General features: G+C 38.1%; 2 protein-coding genes across 3 annotated transcripts; both read left to right on the top strand.

The window, feature by feature from the left end:
* Window positions 1-356: 356 nt before the first annotated feature.
* LOC135470024 (uncharacterized) lies at window positions 357-9,298 on the top strand. 2 transcript variants are annotated; one of them, XM_064748719.1, is made up of 5 exons: window positions 357-406; window positions 774-867; window positions 6,559-6,639; window positions 7,612-7,718; window positions 8,242-9,298. In XM_064748719.1, the coding sequence occupies exons 2-5, from the start codon at window positions 777-779 to the stop codon at window positions 8,449-8,451; spliced, it is 489 nt and encodes a 162-aa protein (XP_064604789.1). In that variant the 5' UTR covers window positions 357-406; window positions 774-776; the 3' UTR covers window positions 8,452-9,298. The 2 variants fall into 2 exon arrangements, with proteins under 2 accessions (XP_064604789.1, XP_064604788.1); XM_064748718.1 differs by lacking the exon at window positions 357-406 and adding an exon at window positions 413-560.
* A 2,554-nt stretch (window positions 9,299-11,852) lies between these two features.
* LOC135470942 (uncharacterized) lies at window positions 11,853-16,800 on the top strand. The gene is made up of 5 exons (XM_064749992.1): window positions 11,853-12,094; window positions 12,264-12,344; window positions 13,039-13,145; window positions 14,644-14,752; window positions 16,700-16,800. The coding sequence occupies exons 1-5, from the start codon at window positions 12,004-12,006 to the stop codon at window positions 16,798-16,800; spliced, it is 489 nt and encodes a 162-aa protein (XP_064606062.1). The 5' UTR covers window positions 11,853-12,003.
* Window positions 16,801-17,656: the final 856 nt, after the last annotated feature.

Below are 17,656 nucleotides of genomic sequence, written 5' to 3'. Positions count from 1 at the left end.
TGCTAATTTCCTTTAGGTAAGACTATAGGTACGTTGTTTCGGGCGTCTAAATATTTATTGAGATCACACGAACTCATGCCCCATGTGTCACGTGCATCTGATAATCCCGCATATATTATATTTGGTCTCAGATGCAGAGGCCTTGACATTTAAGCTTTTAACACGTTAACATTTTCCAGCTACAAATATAAGGCTAATTTGGATTTAAACAGATGTATTTAAGGCCAGCAAATCTGTGACAGCAGGAACAGTCGTCAACAAGAGGTTGGCTACACCCTCTACACAACGTGCAGTTCACACACTCAGTCGCGAATCGTTTATGCTGCGGCTTTTGGGTCACATGACACGCTGCTAACGCATCACATCTAGGTCACAGTGAAATAGGCCGCTGTTTTGATAGCAAGAGGTCAGTTACCGCTCGTGATTGTTAGCCGCAAAGGGAACGTGACCCTTATCTCTAATGCATGCAGATTCTATATCTGTCCAGTAACCAGCTAATACAACACCTCTGTCACAACCAGCTCTGAATCGCTGTAAACCACAGGCTTGAACGTCGCAACGTAAGTCTCGCTGCCGACATACTTGTGCCATATAGTCTGTGCATGTACTACATAGATATCCCATCTGGCTGACACTGCTGGATGTTCTGATATATGAACCTGAGTTATATGCAGGCTAGCATAGCAGTACAGCGCGTGGTGTAACAGGGCTCAGCATCGGCGACCGTTTTCACTGTTTGTAGCTCTCTTATTTTGCATTTGTTTCACTAACAGGAAATGGCGGATCAGAAGAAAGATACACATGCAGGTCAGAGAGTGGTGGTTGTCGCCATCGACGAAAGTGAAAACTCTGACTGGGCTTATGAATGTAAGTATAGTCAACTGATCTCTCCTTTTGTCGTTCATTTATATACCAGTATAGTTAAATATTTTCTCTCCGTTTAAAAAAAATCTCATTCGCTTTTTTCAATCAACCTCAAACTAGAAAATAATCCGGTGTGCACGATTTAATTAACTCGTTCATTCTGACTTAATTTAACCAGATCAGTCCCAGCCTTAATATGTCACAGGTTCAAATCCATCTCGTGATAGTTTGACTGCAGGCTTAGATCAGGTACCTGGAGAAGGGACTGGGTGTTGGTTTACTCCGGGCACCACAATGTTCTCTAATTGTAAACAAAGGCACATTGTTATGTAATCATCGTGTTAGTGAAAAATTCTTAAATATCATGTTAAGTATTCAAATAAATAACCACATTGAATCAGGTGTGCCTGTGGCTTCCGCTTGTGTTATTGTAATACACTACCTCTAGTCATTAGAAAGTAGATTGGTGCACCTGAGGTCCATGAGTTGGCTTTTTGTCTGTCTGTCTGTCAAATTGTTGACAATCTCTTTTAACATGCGCTTCACGAGGCATACTGCTAGCTACTGTGCCATTATTAGATTTGCCATTTGATTTACATTCCAATAAGTAAAGTTGGTATATTCTACAGTAGAGCAAAGTTTTTGAATGCCTTGGCTATGTGTTATGGAGTCCTGTGGTTGGGGCCCAAAGGGTGTTGGAGGGAAGGTTTTTTTTGTTTGTTTGTTTTTTTTTTGTGTAGAGCACAGCCATTCGTTTAAGACAGGCTCCTGGATCCTGGGCTAATCTGATACTTAGCTCTCTCACTGCGGAAATGGTTCTGCTGCTCCTGTGTATAGACTAGAAAGTCAAGAACAGAGAGGGTGGTGACACATAATCCCATCTGCTGTAAGATCAGTTCTGTTAGTGGATTTAATTTGTTTCACATGTAAGAATTGGCAATGGAGGTCAATATGAATGTTTGGTTTGCATATTTACTCTAGTGAAGTGTCTAGTTTTTTAACAGTAGGTTAAGATATGAGACCTTCTAGAGAGATAATAACTTACAGATGTCCCAGTGTATTTCATATTTGACCTAAACTTTCATCAAAGACTGAATTAATCATTCTGATTCTGATTCTGATGGCTGTTGTGGGGTTTATTTTGGGTGGCAGGATAAGGACAGTCTACTGGAAGAATGTAAAGTTTAGCATCAAAAGTTATGTTTCATAATTCCTTTTTCTTTTGTCTAAAAATGCACTCTTGGGTTGAATTTTTTAGAGTGAATACAGTAATTCCCATGTTTCTTTGAAGCTGCATTTCACTTCTAATTTGCTATGTCTGACTTCACTGTCAAGGTTCAGAAACCAAGTTGTGGTACATGTTTAGGACCTTACATACCTCCCGGTCGCCTTGAGTTCAAATCCAGCTCATGCTGGCTTCCTCTTTGGCCGTACATGGGAAGGTCTGCCAGCAACCTGCGGATGGTAACAGGTTTCCCCCGGGCTCTGCCCGGTTTCTTCCCACCATAATGCTGGCCGCCGTCATATAAGCGAGATATTCTTGACTACGGTGTAAAACATCAATCAAATAAATAAATAAATTACTTACCTCCTGTTACACTTTCCATGCCTTGGTCTGTCAACTGTCAAGAGAGCATAGACATATTTGAGCATTTCGTTGGCTGAAAGAATGTTAATAATAAATACCTTAATACCTTAGCCCAGGTATTAATCATAGTGCTACATGTAAGAAGGGCCTGTGTAACATTTTGTAACATAATCTGTTGTATACTTGATATAAAACCGAAAAAAACCTGATGGAAAAAAAAACAATAACAAAGTTTATCAAAACCACACGGTACACCATGGGAGCTATTTTAATGAGTACCAGATGTAAATTTGGTCATATGCAAATAAATTGGTCATAAACACTGTTCTTTCAAACACTAGGAAACTAGTGAAACAACCTTGGTTATCGTGTTAGAACAACAATAAAATGAATAAATGAATAAATAACCAAAGTAAACTACAGTAAGATAAACATATACTTGAATATACATGTAGATCTAGACATGTACCAGCATGAATCTTTTGTTTGCAGTAGATGTTAGCAGGTACATGCATACGTCTGCACCCAACAGTGAAAATGCTGTTACATGTACAGGTAGTTTGTTTAAAGAGTGAATCGGTCACTATCAAAGAAATTTATGACATGATTTGTAGTATTTCAAACTTTAGTGTCTATAAATTAATAATCATGTTGCCAGATATCTTAACCAATGTTATTATTAACAGTATATTATTGTAGTCAAGTCCCTTAAACATATTAAAATCAGCAAGGCAGGTATGAAAGAACTCCTGTGTATAGAACAGAATACTCCATGTCATGACATTATATGCATGGATGGACACTGGGTGCAAGGCTTTGGTGATAGGCCTCCATGTTTAAACAAGTGAATGCAGTTGTATATGTGTGCATAACATGAGCTATAAGGAATCCTGTTAATACTACCCAGTAGATAAGAAAAACCTGATCAGTATATATTTTGCTTATGAAGTGATGTATGCTTTGACATACCTGTGTTTAATAAAGTAGTTATAGGCTTCAAATCATTTACATTTCATTGTTATGAGGTCTGTTAATGAAGTGTTCTAAATTTAAACATCCTGCTAGAAGTGCACCATGATGTGACCTGCAGATAGACCTAGATTTAAAAACAGGTATGAGATGTGTATAGCTAGCATGAGCACAGGTGCTAGTCGATCTTGGTCATAGCTTTTCTGTGTACCTGTACATATTCAATAGGACATCCGAAATGTGCAGATGTTAGCTGTAATGTCATTTGTATACACAGGTACAGTACCTGTACACTAGATGTGTTCAATTTCAAATCAGGATTTAATGAAAATTATCCAGTTATAAGGCAGTTCTCCCTCTGAAAGATCTGATTTCTAATTAGGGAAAAGAACAAAAAACAAGACTGGTGAAGTGTTTTTCACTTTGTTGGGTTCATTAAGATTTATGTGTACAAAACAATAAATGATTTGGAAACAAACAGTACTGGGATATGTTCTCTGTTTGAAACATTAAGTCCATGGAAAAGTGTTGCACCATAATTTTAGCCAGATTTTAAAGTGAGAGTGTCTCATAATGTTCATATACATTTTCATTCTTTCTTACATAGACAGTAGCATACCGTCTCTGTCCAAACTGCATTCGTCTCCCCAAATACATTTCTTGTCATTCATTTAGCGTTTAGTCAGCAGTTTATAAATAACAGATATCAGAGTCAGTACAAAATTCATTAGAAACTCCAAAGGTTTATGGAAATGAGAGGACGCCATCTCACAGGACAACACTTAAAACTAATTAAAATTACGCTTAAAATTAATTAGCTATATGATACAATGTTTTTTTTCTGTTTTCTGTTTTCATAAAATTTCATAAAATTATGGAAATGTTGTGCTCAGTCCAAGGTGCTTTCTCGGACATCCGTGATAACTAGGTCAGCATTCTTGTCATTTTAGAAGCCACAAAATAAAAGCATGAAATCTGTCATAGGCTACTGCTTGCACCATTATACAGAAAATACCTTTGACGTTAGAGAGCCAGAGTAAACGCTGCATCACCTTGCCCTTCATGGAGACATGTTGAAGCTATGGTCCCTGATATATTTTATACAACTATGTCTTGCTCTGTACAACTTAATGCTTAATGCTACATGTAAGGTTAAGGAAAAGAGAGTGTATGCTAGGTTTGGGTATGAAAATGTTCATACTGGTGTCTCGCAGGTGCTTAAGGTATGGTAGATATGTGCTAGATGCAATTTTTGCGCACTAATTTTCTTGTGTGGTTGATGTCTTTTTATACACGTGTTTGTATGGTCTTTTTGGCTTGTTTGTTGGAGTAGAGTTGTTATATAACTTGTTTTCTGTGCAACATGTCTGAAATATAATTGACACTTTTGGTGTTGACTTTTTTCTGTGTAAGACATGGTGCACAGTGCTAAAGTGTAAACAGTGTTAGAAAACTATCCAGATGGAAATTTAAATGTGAACAGTCCTTATGAGTTATTTATGTACAGATATCCATTTAAATATATATATATTTATTGGTGTTTCATGCCATAATCAAGAACTTTACGCTTATATAACAGTGTAAAAACCTAGGAGAGCCAGAGTAAAACCAGTGCCACCTGGCTTAAGCTGCTGTCAAATCACACAGAGATGAATTTGAAATTGTGACCTAGATGGCGAAGGGCCTGTCTGCCGTCACAGTAGTAGTGACAGTGCTGTAACCATCTCAGCATGGAAGGAGTCCCAACAGATGTCTGTTATTACACTAGATAGTACTGATGGTATGTCCTTCAGTGTAACTCACATTACTTTTATTTATAACTTGAATACGCGAGTGGGGAGGCAGCATTGAATCTTTGGTTAAAAGGTGTTACTCTTCTCATACCTAAGGTGTGAGAATACAGCATTAGGGACAGATGATATTAATTCAGGTGGTCAATTGGAAGCCCACCCCTTAGGAATCTTGATGGCTAAGACATAAGTAACACATGCATGTTAATATTCACATCTAGGGCTAATTTATTAATATCATGATTGTGCATGATTTAAGAAGCTTTGTTCATCACAGACTTGCTGTTCACTGAGGGACAGTGACATGAGCTGATGTTTGAGTCGTGGTGAAATGATAATGTATGTCAGTTATCAGAGTAGATTAACATGGAATGTTACACCCAGGTAGATAATTAATATTGATGTAAATCTGTCCAGGTATGTTAAGGAAGATCATATATTTTTAACCACTGCACAAGAACAAGAACTATGTAACATTTAAAACTAAAATCACTATTTCAGGTTATTCTTTACAGCAGCCACATTAAGAATCGTTGAACATGAGTAATTGTCTTATCGAAAATAAGTTCTATTGATAACTATTCTATAGATTTAATTAACAACCTTTAAATGTTTTTCTTCTGCTGTTGTGCCCAGTGAATAGCAAATTTACGTCACTTGCATCTAATGTCTCGGTAACATTTTGTGTGAATAAAGACGTAACTTGGACATCAGAATATAGGTGACTTTCAAGTTCGAACACTTTGACCTACTAGATAAATAGAAGTCCTACTCTATCATGTGACCTTTCAGAAATGTTTTTGGTCACATTTACTGTAACAAGGGCATCTGGAAAAAGTTTTAGGCAAGGTAATTTAGTGTAGATGAAAGAGGGAGAAAATTGAGGAGCTGAACTTTTGTGAACTTGAGAAGTTTCTGAAAGAGGTGTCATTTGTTCCTCTGGAACAGGATGAGACAGGTGATCGGTAAATTCCTGTCAGGAAAGGTTGCCTAACATATTTCACCAGGTAGATAATTCAGTAGGTCTGCTTGTACTTTCAACAACAAAAGAATTCAAACTCAAAGCTCACCTGATATGTTGTCATATTTTTACTCTTTATTAAACAAAATGCATTGTTTGGTGACTAATCTGTTACAGATAGATATTTTGCATTTCTGTGTGATATGGTTAAGATAATGGAGTCAGTTAATAACTTGTATTTTGTTACTTGATGTTGCCAAATTTAGGATTAATGGTAGATATGTTACACAATTTATTCTGTTATGTTACATAATTTGTTCAGTTATGTTACATAATTTATTCCGTTATGTTACATAATTTATTCAGTTATGTATCTCTCTTTTCAGGGTACATGAAGAACATGTATCGAGCCAATGACCGAGTGATACTTGTTCACTGCCCAGAGTATCATGCTGTTATCCAATCACGTAGGTATTTGTCTCTCATTGTAAGGAAATGTGCACTTAAGTTTTCACAAAATTAATTTGTAACTTTTCAATCTTTTTGAAACACTTACAGCATTGTAATTTTCACTTTAAGAACTACATGTTTAGTGAGTTGGTATGTTAAAACTTTAAGTGGGCAGGTTGGGTTCAACTACGTTGCAAACTGTCTGTACCTGTGGTTGATTCAAAGTGTTTAAGATAAGACACATAGTTACACAATAAAAGTTCTGCTGACTCCAGATAGTAAGGTATAATCAAAGGTCAGTTGGATAAGTGGTAGCCCTACCTTTATCTCTTGACCTGGAAAAGGTACATACAGATGCTTGCTATTAGCAAAGAAAATATATAGTTCAACCTGTTTGCTGTTAAACAAAAATAGGCATTGCTCACTGGACTGGAGGACCGTCTGTTCCCTGATAATTTAGGAAATCCAAAGATCTCGTGCCTGCTAATTACTTTATGCACACCAGGAGAAGATGAAAGTGATTGGTTAAGGAGAGGGCAAATCCTGTCTGTATTACCATGGCCAGTGAGACCACAGGCTGTAATACAGCTCTTGTTGCAACCTAAGGTCATAAGGATTGTCAGACACCTGACAAGAGTCCATCGTTTACTTCTGTCACTCTGCTTTCTGCCACTCATAAACCTGACCCTATGTTATATCAGTATCTGCATAGCTTTATTTAACACCAGTGAAATAAATAAATATGAATACTTGGACAATGCTCTTTCGTTGTAGTGCCTGTCAGTTATGCAAGGGTGTCCTGTAAAGTTCACAGTGCATCTGAGATCATATTAAAGCAGTTTGTAATTCATTGCTATTTATATGTCCTCGTGCTGTTCTTAACATGTGTGATGGTGATTGTTTCTAGCAATCTCCGGTTTAACAAAGTAGTTTTAACTGGTCAGAATGTAATATATTAGGTGTAATTGACTTCTGTATGTTTGTTGTAGCGGTTGTGTTGACGGACATTACTGTCATGACCAGTCTAATGCATGAGGAGGAGGCTCGTGTTAAAAATCTTCTCCACAAGTTCGGAGAGAAACTGAAGCACCATGGCGTGAGTAAAACCCTTGTTTATATTTATGCTAAAAATTTTGTCAGTGAGAAAGGATTATTCTTTTCCTGCACATTAATGACCTGGGTAAATACCATTGTTTTCCTATAACACCATTAGGTTACCATTTGTCAAGAAATCGTCAAAGACAAGAAAGAACGTTAGACAACATTACCTTTGCCCTCAATTACTTTAGGCAAGAAAGGTTCCCCATTTGACTAGGGTTTACTGGAAAAGATTTCATGTAGATAACAAGCAATGGAAGAAAAAAAAGATAGGAAAACAGCTGGAAAAATAAACGGGCGCCGGTTGAGCTCAGGATACTGTTGGTCAAGTTGGGTTAGGAGTAAGGGGAAGTTTTGAGAGCTGCGCCTGTCTCAAGTTTGAACAAACTCCAAAGGAGATCTGATGCTAGTGATGTGTATTCATATTTCATAACGAAGTAAATGTGTGAGATGTAACATCTAGTTGTGTCTAAAACTCTTGAGTACTTTCCGTACCTATGACGTTTTCTTTTATGTTTCAGATTGGTGGGAAAGTGAAGAGTGTAGGCGGCAAACCAGGTGAAGCTATTGTGGATGCTGCTAAAGAAGAGAATGCAGCGTTTATTGTTGTAGGGTCGCGTGGTATGGGAGCCGTGAGACGGACATTGGTGGGCAGCGTGAGCGATTACATTCTTCACCATTCACACATTCCTGTGGTTGTGTGTCGTCATAAAGATCCCCACCACCACTAACGCTCAACCTGGAAGGTATTTTCCGTGAAGTAGAATGTTTCTAAAAGGTTCTGTTAGATTCTTCGTTTGTTGCAATACCACCAGTTGTGGTCACGATGAAATAAAGTTGTGTTGACTTGTCGGAAGTATCATATTAAGCCAAAGGTACAGTAGAAACAATGGAGACGAATAAACTGTTTCAATGTATTATTAGAATAGCGCTTTGATACCAAGAGCATTAGATTTTACATACATGTATCAGGTACACTATAAATGGTTCGTGAGAAATAAAAAAAAATATGGAACATTAACAAGGTTAAAACTACTCAGTATGGTCCAAAGATATCATTATTGAGTTTTTCTCATTCAAAAATTTATCCTCATGTTGTTTGTATTGAAATTTCATGATAAGGAGCAAAGATGCAACTAAAGAACAGTAGCATTTGTCCTGTGGTTTTACCCCCTGGCGAATTATAGAGATTCTGTTCATAAATACTCGAGAAGCCCGAAGATAAACTGCCTCCTTGGACAGTTTGAACTGGTATGGAACGCAATTTACTGTTTGGTGAATCCAGTGGGGGTACAGGCCTCCGCTCAGCATTATGGCAGTATGGTTCATAGTTTTCATGCAGCACACTTTTTGATCTTCTCTGGTGAATAAAAGTTTTTACCTGTTCGACAGTCCACCAAAACGAGTGTTAGAGGCACACATGGTAATTAGGGAAGTTGTATAACTGGTGTATTATTCGGAAGGGAAATGTTTTGATGTATCTTTGTGTAACTCGTTGAATTTTGAAAGACAGTATCGAGCACATTTGTACGTCAAACAGTGAATACACATAATTTTCAGAAAAAAATTCTCGCTCTTGTTTTGTATTATTTTAGAATACATCTTTGAATAGTTGTCTTACACAGTCTTAGAGGTATTCAGTTTGTATGAGATAACCTAATCCACCAAGATCATGTTCTACCAGCTATCAAAGAGTTCAAAGACTGCTGCATGATCTACACATGCGCATCAAAAGATAAACCGGAACACCTATTTATGGCCACAAGATTCGGAGAAACCCTTTTATGCACGATGGCGAAATTAAGTGTGTTTCGGGAAAGGAGGGTATACATTTCCCTTGTAATTAGTTTATCAAGCCGAAGAGGTTACTTTCAGATCAGGCATCTATTTCTGGAAAGGATTTGGATCAAGTTGCTTGCTATCGATTTGTTTCTGACAATTCCGGCGTTCCTCATGTCGATCTATACTGATCCCATCCATATAGATCGTTCCTGTGTCATGCCTTGTTTACGTGTCGTTCTGATAAGAGCTCTGATATACATAATGGTTTTATACATAATGTACGAGATATGCCGGAGGCGTAACAACGCAAAAATATCTTCACATACGACTGTTTACCCTTACCATCAAATATCTGCGGCGCCTGTTCCCTCTCCAGTTAGCTTTCAACTGAACTAAGTACATTGTGTACAGAATTAATACAACTGATACGCTTTGTTGGCGTTGTGAAAACAAATAAACAAGAATTGATCGAATATTGCCGCAAACTTGAACTGTCTCTTACCCATGAACCAATATTATCGAGTGAACATACATACGATACCTGAGGCCTCGCGTCTTTGGGTGGGAGTGTTTTTTGGTGACACCAAATGCATATTTACTTTCGTTAATATGATGAGCGTTTTCCTTCGTGTTTCCAGCGCTGCCCAACGACCCAGGAGCCTCTCAGTACTAGAGTCGCTGTGAGTTCAAATCCAGCTTTCTCTCTGGACGTACTTGAGAAGCTCTCCTCGCAACCTGCAGATGGTCGATGGTTTCCCCCAGGCTCTGCCCACTTTTCGTCTTACCATATTGCTGGCCGTCGTAAACGTGAAACGTAAAACACCGATCAAATAAATAAATAAATGAAGGAGTGCTGACTACCTGTGGTTAGTGTCACACAGCGGTTAGTAGCTTTGCCGTGTATATGTATAGCAGATGACTGTAAATGTCAGTCTGGTTTCGTTTGTGCTGAGACTAAGAGAAATCAGTTAAAGGGTATGGCATGGAAAAGATACATGGGTGAAGGCAGAGCTATGCAGTCTAACAGCACATGGGCCGATCTCTACGTTTGCTTTACATCACTGCCACCAGTAGCAAATTTTGAACAGAAATCTACAACTTTGAGGTCACTGGGGTCATGGTGATGACACACGAACTGCTGTCAGAAAACACAAAAGCTCAACCTTTGGAACACACGCATTCACTTTATCTGAAGTATACACAATATCGTTTTAACCATCGAGGTATATATACCTTCATGTTCTGACCAACACATGAAACGATTATTAAAGAATGCTGATCAAGTACTTCCGCGCGAGGATAAGTGACGAGGCTGAGCCTAAACAAGCCTACGTACACCGTGCAGGCTCCAGTGATCAAGCTTGTGAATTGGTGACAGTGATGTAAAGTGAGGGGTAAGGTAAGTAAATGCGCTGTAAGGAGTATGCTGAAGAATAACCCACGGTAAATCCCTATATAAAACAACATAGTTATATTTCTAGTTACAGAAGGTATAGGTAGTTATAGAAGAACCCCGCAAGTATGATCATATGTCCATGATATACATTCAGTCACTTGCACTGTCAGTAATATGTACTTGTCTAGGAACATATTTATGATCAAATGTATTCAAGTCGACATTTGTAGACTTGCAAGTTACTTCTAAGTCGACTCAGATATAGCCATCTCAAGACTGAATTAATAGTAATTAATAATAATTTTCCAGGTAAGTTTTATGTGAATACTGGGTTATTGACCTGACCGGTTCTTAAATGAAAATCTGATGGTGATTTTTATAGATTTAAAACACGCGTTTGTTAAGTTTCACAATGCAAACTGTAACAAAAACTTTTTACCAACAAAAAAATCAATCTTGCCCCTTGAACCCGCTTTACAGATGCAGGCTCTTATATTGTGGTGACGTAATTAAGCGAGCTGGTGGTTTAAGCAGGTTTAACAGCGGCAGTAAACATTTCAAACACACGGGGAAAAGCGGAGAGATTGGTGTTTATATGACGTTTATAGGTTCTTTATTTTAGCTTACAGGGCTTTCAATGAGTTGTCACATATAGAGTAAATTGGCGTACTTTAGTGGGTATCTGATCTTAGAAGTGCGCGTAATATAGAAGGTTTATACATGTATGCAACCATTCAGGATATACAATTTCGTATGTATGAAGTTTGCAGAGCTTAACGACACTACCGTCATCAAATGTATATATACCGCCAGTTAAAAAAAAATGCAAATACAGTGACACTCAAATCTTTGTCGCGCAGTCAAATATAGCACATACCTTTATCACCCTCTTAACACGAATGAGTCAAATGTTGTAAAAACATAAATTTAAATACACGAAAGAAAAGTTGTGAGCGAAAGGCTTTTTCATGTCTTCATGGGCAGGCCTGTATTTCAATGTGTATTCATCTCTAGTTCACCGCGCAACGCCGGGTGTAGCATGCCACACGTCCCATGCGTGTACATAAGCCTGTGGATGGAATGTTACTTTCGCGGATTGTAAATTATGGAGGTACGACAGAAACGTCCAGGTAACAAACAGAGAGTGGTTGTTGTGGCGATGGACGACAGCAAACTCTCAGAGGAGTCATACACGTGTGAGTCATAGATTGATGACATTTCGGTTTTGAATCCCACTATTTTAATAACTTGTATTAATACAAGTTAAGGTTTGTTCGCCTGTGAAAGCAGCCAAAACTACACATTCCCAGATGTATTATATTCCATTTGCTAAATGTTTTCATCTACACAACATTGAACTTTCAGGGTATTTAAATCATCTTGGACGTGAGGATGACAGAGTTATCCTTATCCATTGTCCAGAAGATGGCGCTATATTACAGTCACGTGAGTAGTATCTGTAAGAGTTAGAATGATGTAAACTTCTAAGATAGAAATGTTTATATAAATGTATAACTTGACAAATTTTCAATAAGCTTTAGCATTAGCATTTATGCCATGGATGTGCACTAACATTGTTGAACGCCTTTAAATTCGTTTTGATCCTTTTGGCCTTTAAAGCCTATAATATCTTGAAGACAAACTGGAGCTTTGTGGTGAAAACGAGAAGTAACGATATATTCGCATTTCTTCTGTTGATTTTATGTCTGTACCTGCTTAATCAGTTGATTTTATATTTCAAATAAAAACCTGGACAACCCAATGTTTTTGAACGCCTTAAAACTGAGTATAATAAAAACATTATCTCAAGTATTATCTCATCAGTCGCACAGAGGTTAGTCTTACATTAGCATATATATTAAGAATAAAAATTACATACCTCTTAATTACCATGGGTTTCCAGGTCAATATTCGCTGTCTAAGCATCAGGCACCGATCGTATAATCCTGGTTCGGACAGTAAAAATTGTATACCTTTAGGTTCGAAAACTGACCCAAGTTTAATTTTTTGTGTGAAACCATATTTTTTAGACGGCAGACATTAATTCATTCAAAAGAAGGTGTATGTACAAGTAATGTTATAAATGTGTTTTTACCATTCAAATGTGTCCAAGTATTAAACAGGATTCTTTGTTTCACAGCAATAATTTTTAGCGGGAGTAACACCGCGGATGGTATAACAGACGACGATAGGACGCATTTCAGAGCCCTCATGCATATGGCGAAGGAAAAGGCTAAGCCTCACGGGGTAAGAGAGTTGGATAGGTCTGTACAGTAAACTCTGGCACATGAAGTATGAAGAGAGTTGGATAAGCATATACAGTAAACACTGGCACAGTATCGAGAAAGTTGGATAAGTCTGCACAGTAAAACTCTGGCACAGTATGAAGAAAGTTGGATAAGTCTGTACAGTAAACTCTAGCACATGAAGTATGAAGAGAGTTGGATAAGCATATACAGTAAACACTGGACCAGTATGGGGAAAATTAGATAAATCTGTACAGTAAACTCTGGCACAGTATAGAGAGAATTGGATAAGTCTGTACAGTAAACTCTGGCACATGAAGTATGAAGAGAGTTGGAAAGGTCTATACAGTAAACTCTGGCACATGAAGTATGAAGAGAGTTGGATAGGCATATACAGTAAACACTGGCACAGTATGGAGAGAGTTGGATAAGTCTGTACAGTAAACTCTGGCACAGTATGGAGAGAGTTGGATAAGTCTGTACAGTAAACTCTGGCACATGAAGTATGAAGAGAGTTGGATAGGTCTGTACAGTAAACTCTGGCACAGTATGGAGAGAGTTGGATAAGTCTGTACAGTAAACTCTGGCACAGTATGGAGAGAGTTGGATAAGTCTGTACAGTATACTCTGGCACAGTATGGAGAGAGCTGGATAGGTCTGTACAGTAAACTCTGGCACAGTATGGAGAGAGCTGGATAGGTCTGTACAGTAAACTCTGGCACAGTATGGAGATAAGTCTGTACAGTAAACTCTGGCACAGTATGGAGAGAGCTGGATAGGTCTGTACAGTAAACTCTGGCACAGTATGGAGAGAGCTGGATAGGTCTGTACACTCAACTCTAGCACAGCATGGAGAGAGCTGGATAGGTCTGTACACTCAACTCAAGCACAGCATGGAGAGAGCTGGGTAGGTCTGTACAATAAACTCCATCACAGTATGGAGATAGGTCTGTAGAGTAAACTCTGGCACAGTATGTAGTGGTTTTCCCTCAGTATGGAAAGAACAACAAATACGCCCACAGTGCATGGTTCTCCGTATATCTAAGGTTTCAAGAAACAAAGGATGTACGCATCTGTTTATAATACATTACACAGCGAATGGTTACAGTGGAACCGGAGTCAAACTTAACTGTTTTGTTTAAATTTAGAAATTTGCAAGGACTCTTTTTAAGTGGAATTTATAGATTGAAGATCATTAGTAGTGAATTTTTTCGTAAAAAGAGATTTTGATGGTGGCCTGCGACCAAACATGCAGTGGCCATCAAAAAGCTATTCATAATATGGAATCAGGCATATGTCAAACATTATATGTAAGAAATAATAGTAAACAAGTTTTAAATGATTTTAAATAATTTCCCATATTGTTATCAGTGTTTTCATGGGAATCCTGTGTCAGCGGTATATAAGCGTGCCCAACGCTCCCTGTAAATTTTACAGTGAAGCTCTTTTAGAATAAAAACTCTCCAAATTCCGAAAGTTGACGTATTTTCTGTTCAAAGATTGTGGATAAAGTCCGAAGCCTGAGCGGAAATCCGGCGGAAATGGTCATCCAGGCAGCTAAAGAGGAAAACGCAGCAATGATTGTCGTTGGATCAAGTGGCATTGGGGGTCGTCGAAAAAGTCCATCTGAATCTGTTGCAGACTACATTCTCCACCATTCGCCAGTTCCTGTTGTCTTTTGTCATCACGAACATTCACATTAATTGAGAATATCATTAAAATCAGTATTTATGCATATATTTATGTGCCTTTATGTGCATTTAATATTATGCCAAGGTATCTGGTGTTGTGATGTGGTGAAAAGCTTGAAATAAAATTGCAACATTTATATAATATCTCAGTGATTTTATCAATTTTTTCCCTACCGCACATGCTAGGATCAGGATGAAAAAGATGTCGACCATTCCATAAACAGTCTATGTAATTTAGACTAAAATTTGTTCTAACTGCGTTTGTATAATGACTGTATAATTAATTAATAGAATATAAGTAAATGGCGAGCATAGCTCATTGGATGGGGATGTACGTGTTTTGAAGAAAAGTACATGTACCATACACCATATCGTCTATATCCTCGAGGCATTTTTATGCGTAGCAGTCGACCTTACTTTGTGGACGTGCATATATCACTCTATACTCTCTAGGGAGTACATTGCAGTTAATGCTATACTACTCTAAGGTTATGCTTGCTTGCTTAAAACAAAAAATAAATCCTGCTAAGAAGACACAATGACCCACTCACGTTAGCTACAGTCTAGTGAGTTAGTACCTTTGTTAAATTCTCCACACACAGTTTATAGCCTTTTAGGCTGGGAGAACGATGGAACCTCACACCAGACATAGGGTTGTGCTTGTGGCGGTGGACGAAAGTGAGAATTCGGATTGGGCATACGAATGTAAGTTACTGTATAATCTAGTTTATATACTACAAAACCTAGAAATATATATTCAGCTTTACCTCATAATTAGTGATGCTTTACAAAGCATTGCCAAGACAAGGATTTAAATGATGGGACGTATTTTATATATCATATGTTTACATGCAGTGGCAAGCTTTGAAATTTACCCTGCATGGGTACGTTTTGATGAGCATGCTCTTCTCAACAGTCAATGATTTGATGGAATTCCAAGCATGGAAACAGACTATTACACATTTACGTAGTTCAATTCTCTCGTTTTACAACGCCTCCTTCGCAGGGTATATAAAGCATATACACAGACCGAGAGACAACGTCATCCTTGTACACATTCCAGAGTACAGTTCAATTCTGGGATCACGTAAGTACTTCATAATTTCCTTGGACAGAAAAAAATGGTGGAAATACTGATGGTGAACGTACATTAGTCACAAACGGATTAACTGATATGATTACATGTTTTATGTATGTGTTCATTCATTTTATTTTGTTAGCATGGACAAACCAGCAGTCGCATATGTTTGTAATACGTCGTGATGAAAAAAAATATATATGTATATTATATCAAATAAATAAATCACAAGGATTAATTTTGTTCGATAGCATCCGGAGTCAGGTTCAGCTTTAATCAATACGGTGACATGCATGTTAAGTACGTATGTATGCTTTGCTTACCTTTTTTCATTTATAGATGTAGTGCTGACAGATGCCAATGCTATGAACGCTTTGATGAAAGATGAAGACACTCGGGTCCAAGAGTTGCTGAAGAAATTTGGCGAGAAACTTAAATATGACAAGGTAGGCCTATATGTGATACAAGTGGATTTTAAGAGAATTGTCATTTCACAACGGTTGGCCATATAGCGGACGTTTCAAACACACACAAGGCTATAAATTATAGGCCTAACATGTGCCATCAAACCGAGAAGGGCACAGTCTTTCAATTACGGTGGAAAACAAGATCTCAACTTAAGATCCCTATTTAATTCGTGGTACTTCTGAGGGGGTCTGCATAAATCGTATACATATGTTAATCTCGAATCTCTCGCTTTTTAGTTGCACAATACAGCTGTATTCAGCTTACGGTTTCTTAATGGCTTCGTTTTCAGATCGGTGGTAAAGTTAAGTGCCTTGGGAGCGTTAAGACGGACTCTTTTAGGGTGCGTGAGTGATTACGTTCTCCATCATTCACCTGTCCCCGTCATCTTGTGCCGCCACAAGGACCCCCAACATCACTGATGTTCATCACCTTCCTCATCAGAAGGTCTACGCCAGAGTTTAAAAGTGCCGCCACAAAGATCCCCAACATCATTGATGTTCATCACCTTCCTCATCAGAAGGTCTACGCCAGAGTTTAAAAGTGCCGCCACAAAGATCCCCAACATCATTGATGTTCATCACCTTCCTCATCAGAAGGTCTACGCCAGAGTTTAAAAGTGCCGCCACAAAGATTCCCAACATCATTGATGTTCATCACCTTCCTCATCAGAAGGTCTACGCCAGAGTTTAAAAGTGCCGCCACAAAGATCCCCAACATCATTGATGTTCATCACCTTCCTCATCAGAAGGTCTACGCCAGAGTTTAAAAGTGCCGCCACAAAGATCCCCAACATAACTGATGTTCATGACTTTCCTCATCAGAAGGTCTTCACCCAAGTTTAAAAGTGTATTCTGTTTCATCCGATAACAACACTATAAAAACTAATCTGTTAATTTGACAGAAAACTATTTTCTGAGTGAGACCAGTATAGACTGTGTTATTGTAACAAACCGTTATGTTAGGTAATATATGAGAGGGTTGTTCAATTATTCCAGCAAAAAGCTTTTGTTGCTGTAACTTGGTATGGTGTTGTTCATAACATAATGTTAAGTTGCTTTAACATTATCTATCAAAGTAACCCACCCCTTACTCTCCCACCCCAAGAGCGGTACAAGCCGTATTCTCGAGTGAAACACTGATCAAATAAAAAAATAAATTATCTCTTACCGCATCACTAAGAAAATAGTACCATTTTAAATTTAACAGGCTAGTGCAAGGGTGTGTGTTTATATGAAATGCTTGTTAGATGAAAAGGGGAGCAATCAGTGTAGTGCA

Source organism: Liolophura sinensis, chromosome 7, assembly GCF_032854445.1.
Source record: "Liolophura sinensis isolate JHLJ2023 chromosome 7, CUHK_Ljap_v2, whole genome shotgun sequence".
Classification (NCBI taxonomy): domain Eukaryota; kingdom Metazoa; phylum Mollusca; class Polyplacophora; order Chitonida; family Chitonidae; genus Liolophura; species Liolophura sinensis.
Note: the sequence above shows the minus strand (reverse complement) of the source record. Positions and strands in the feature narration are given on the sequence as shown.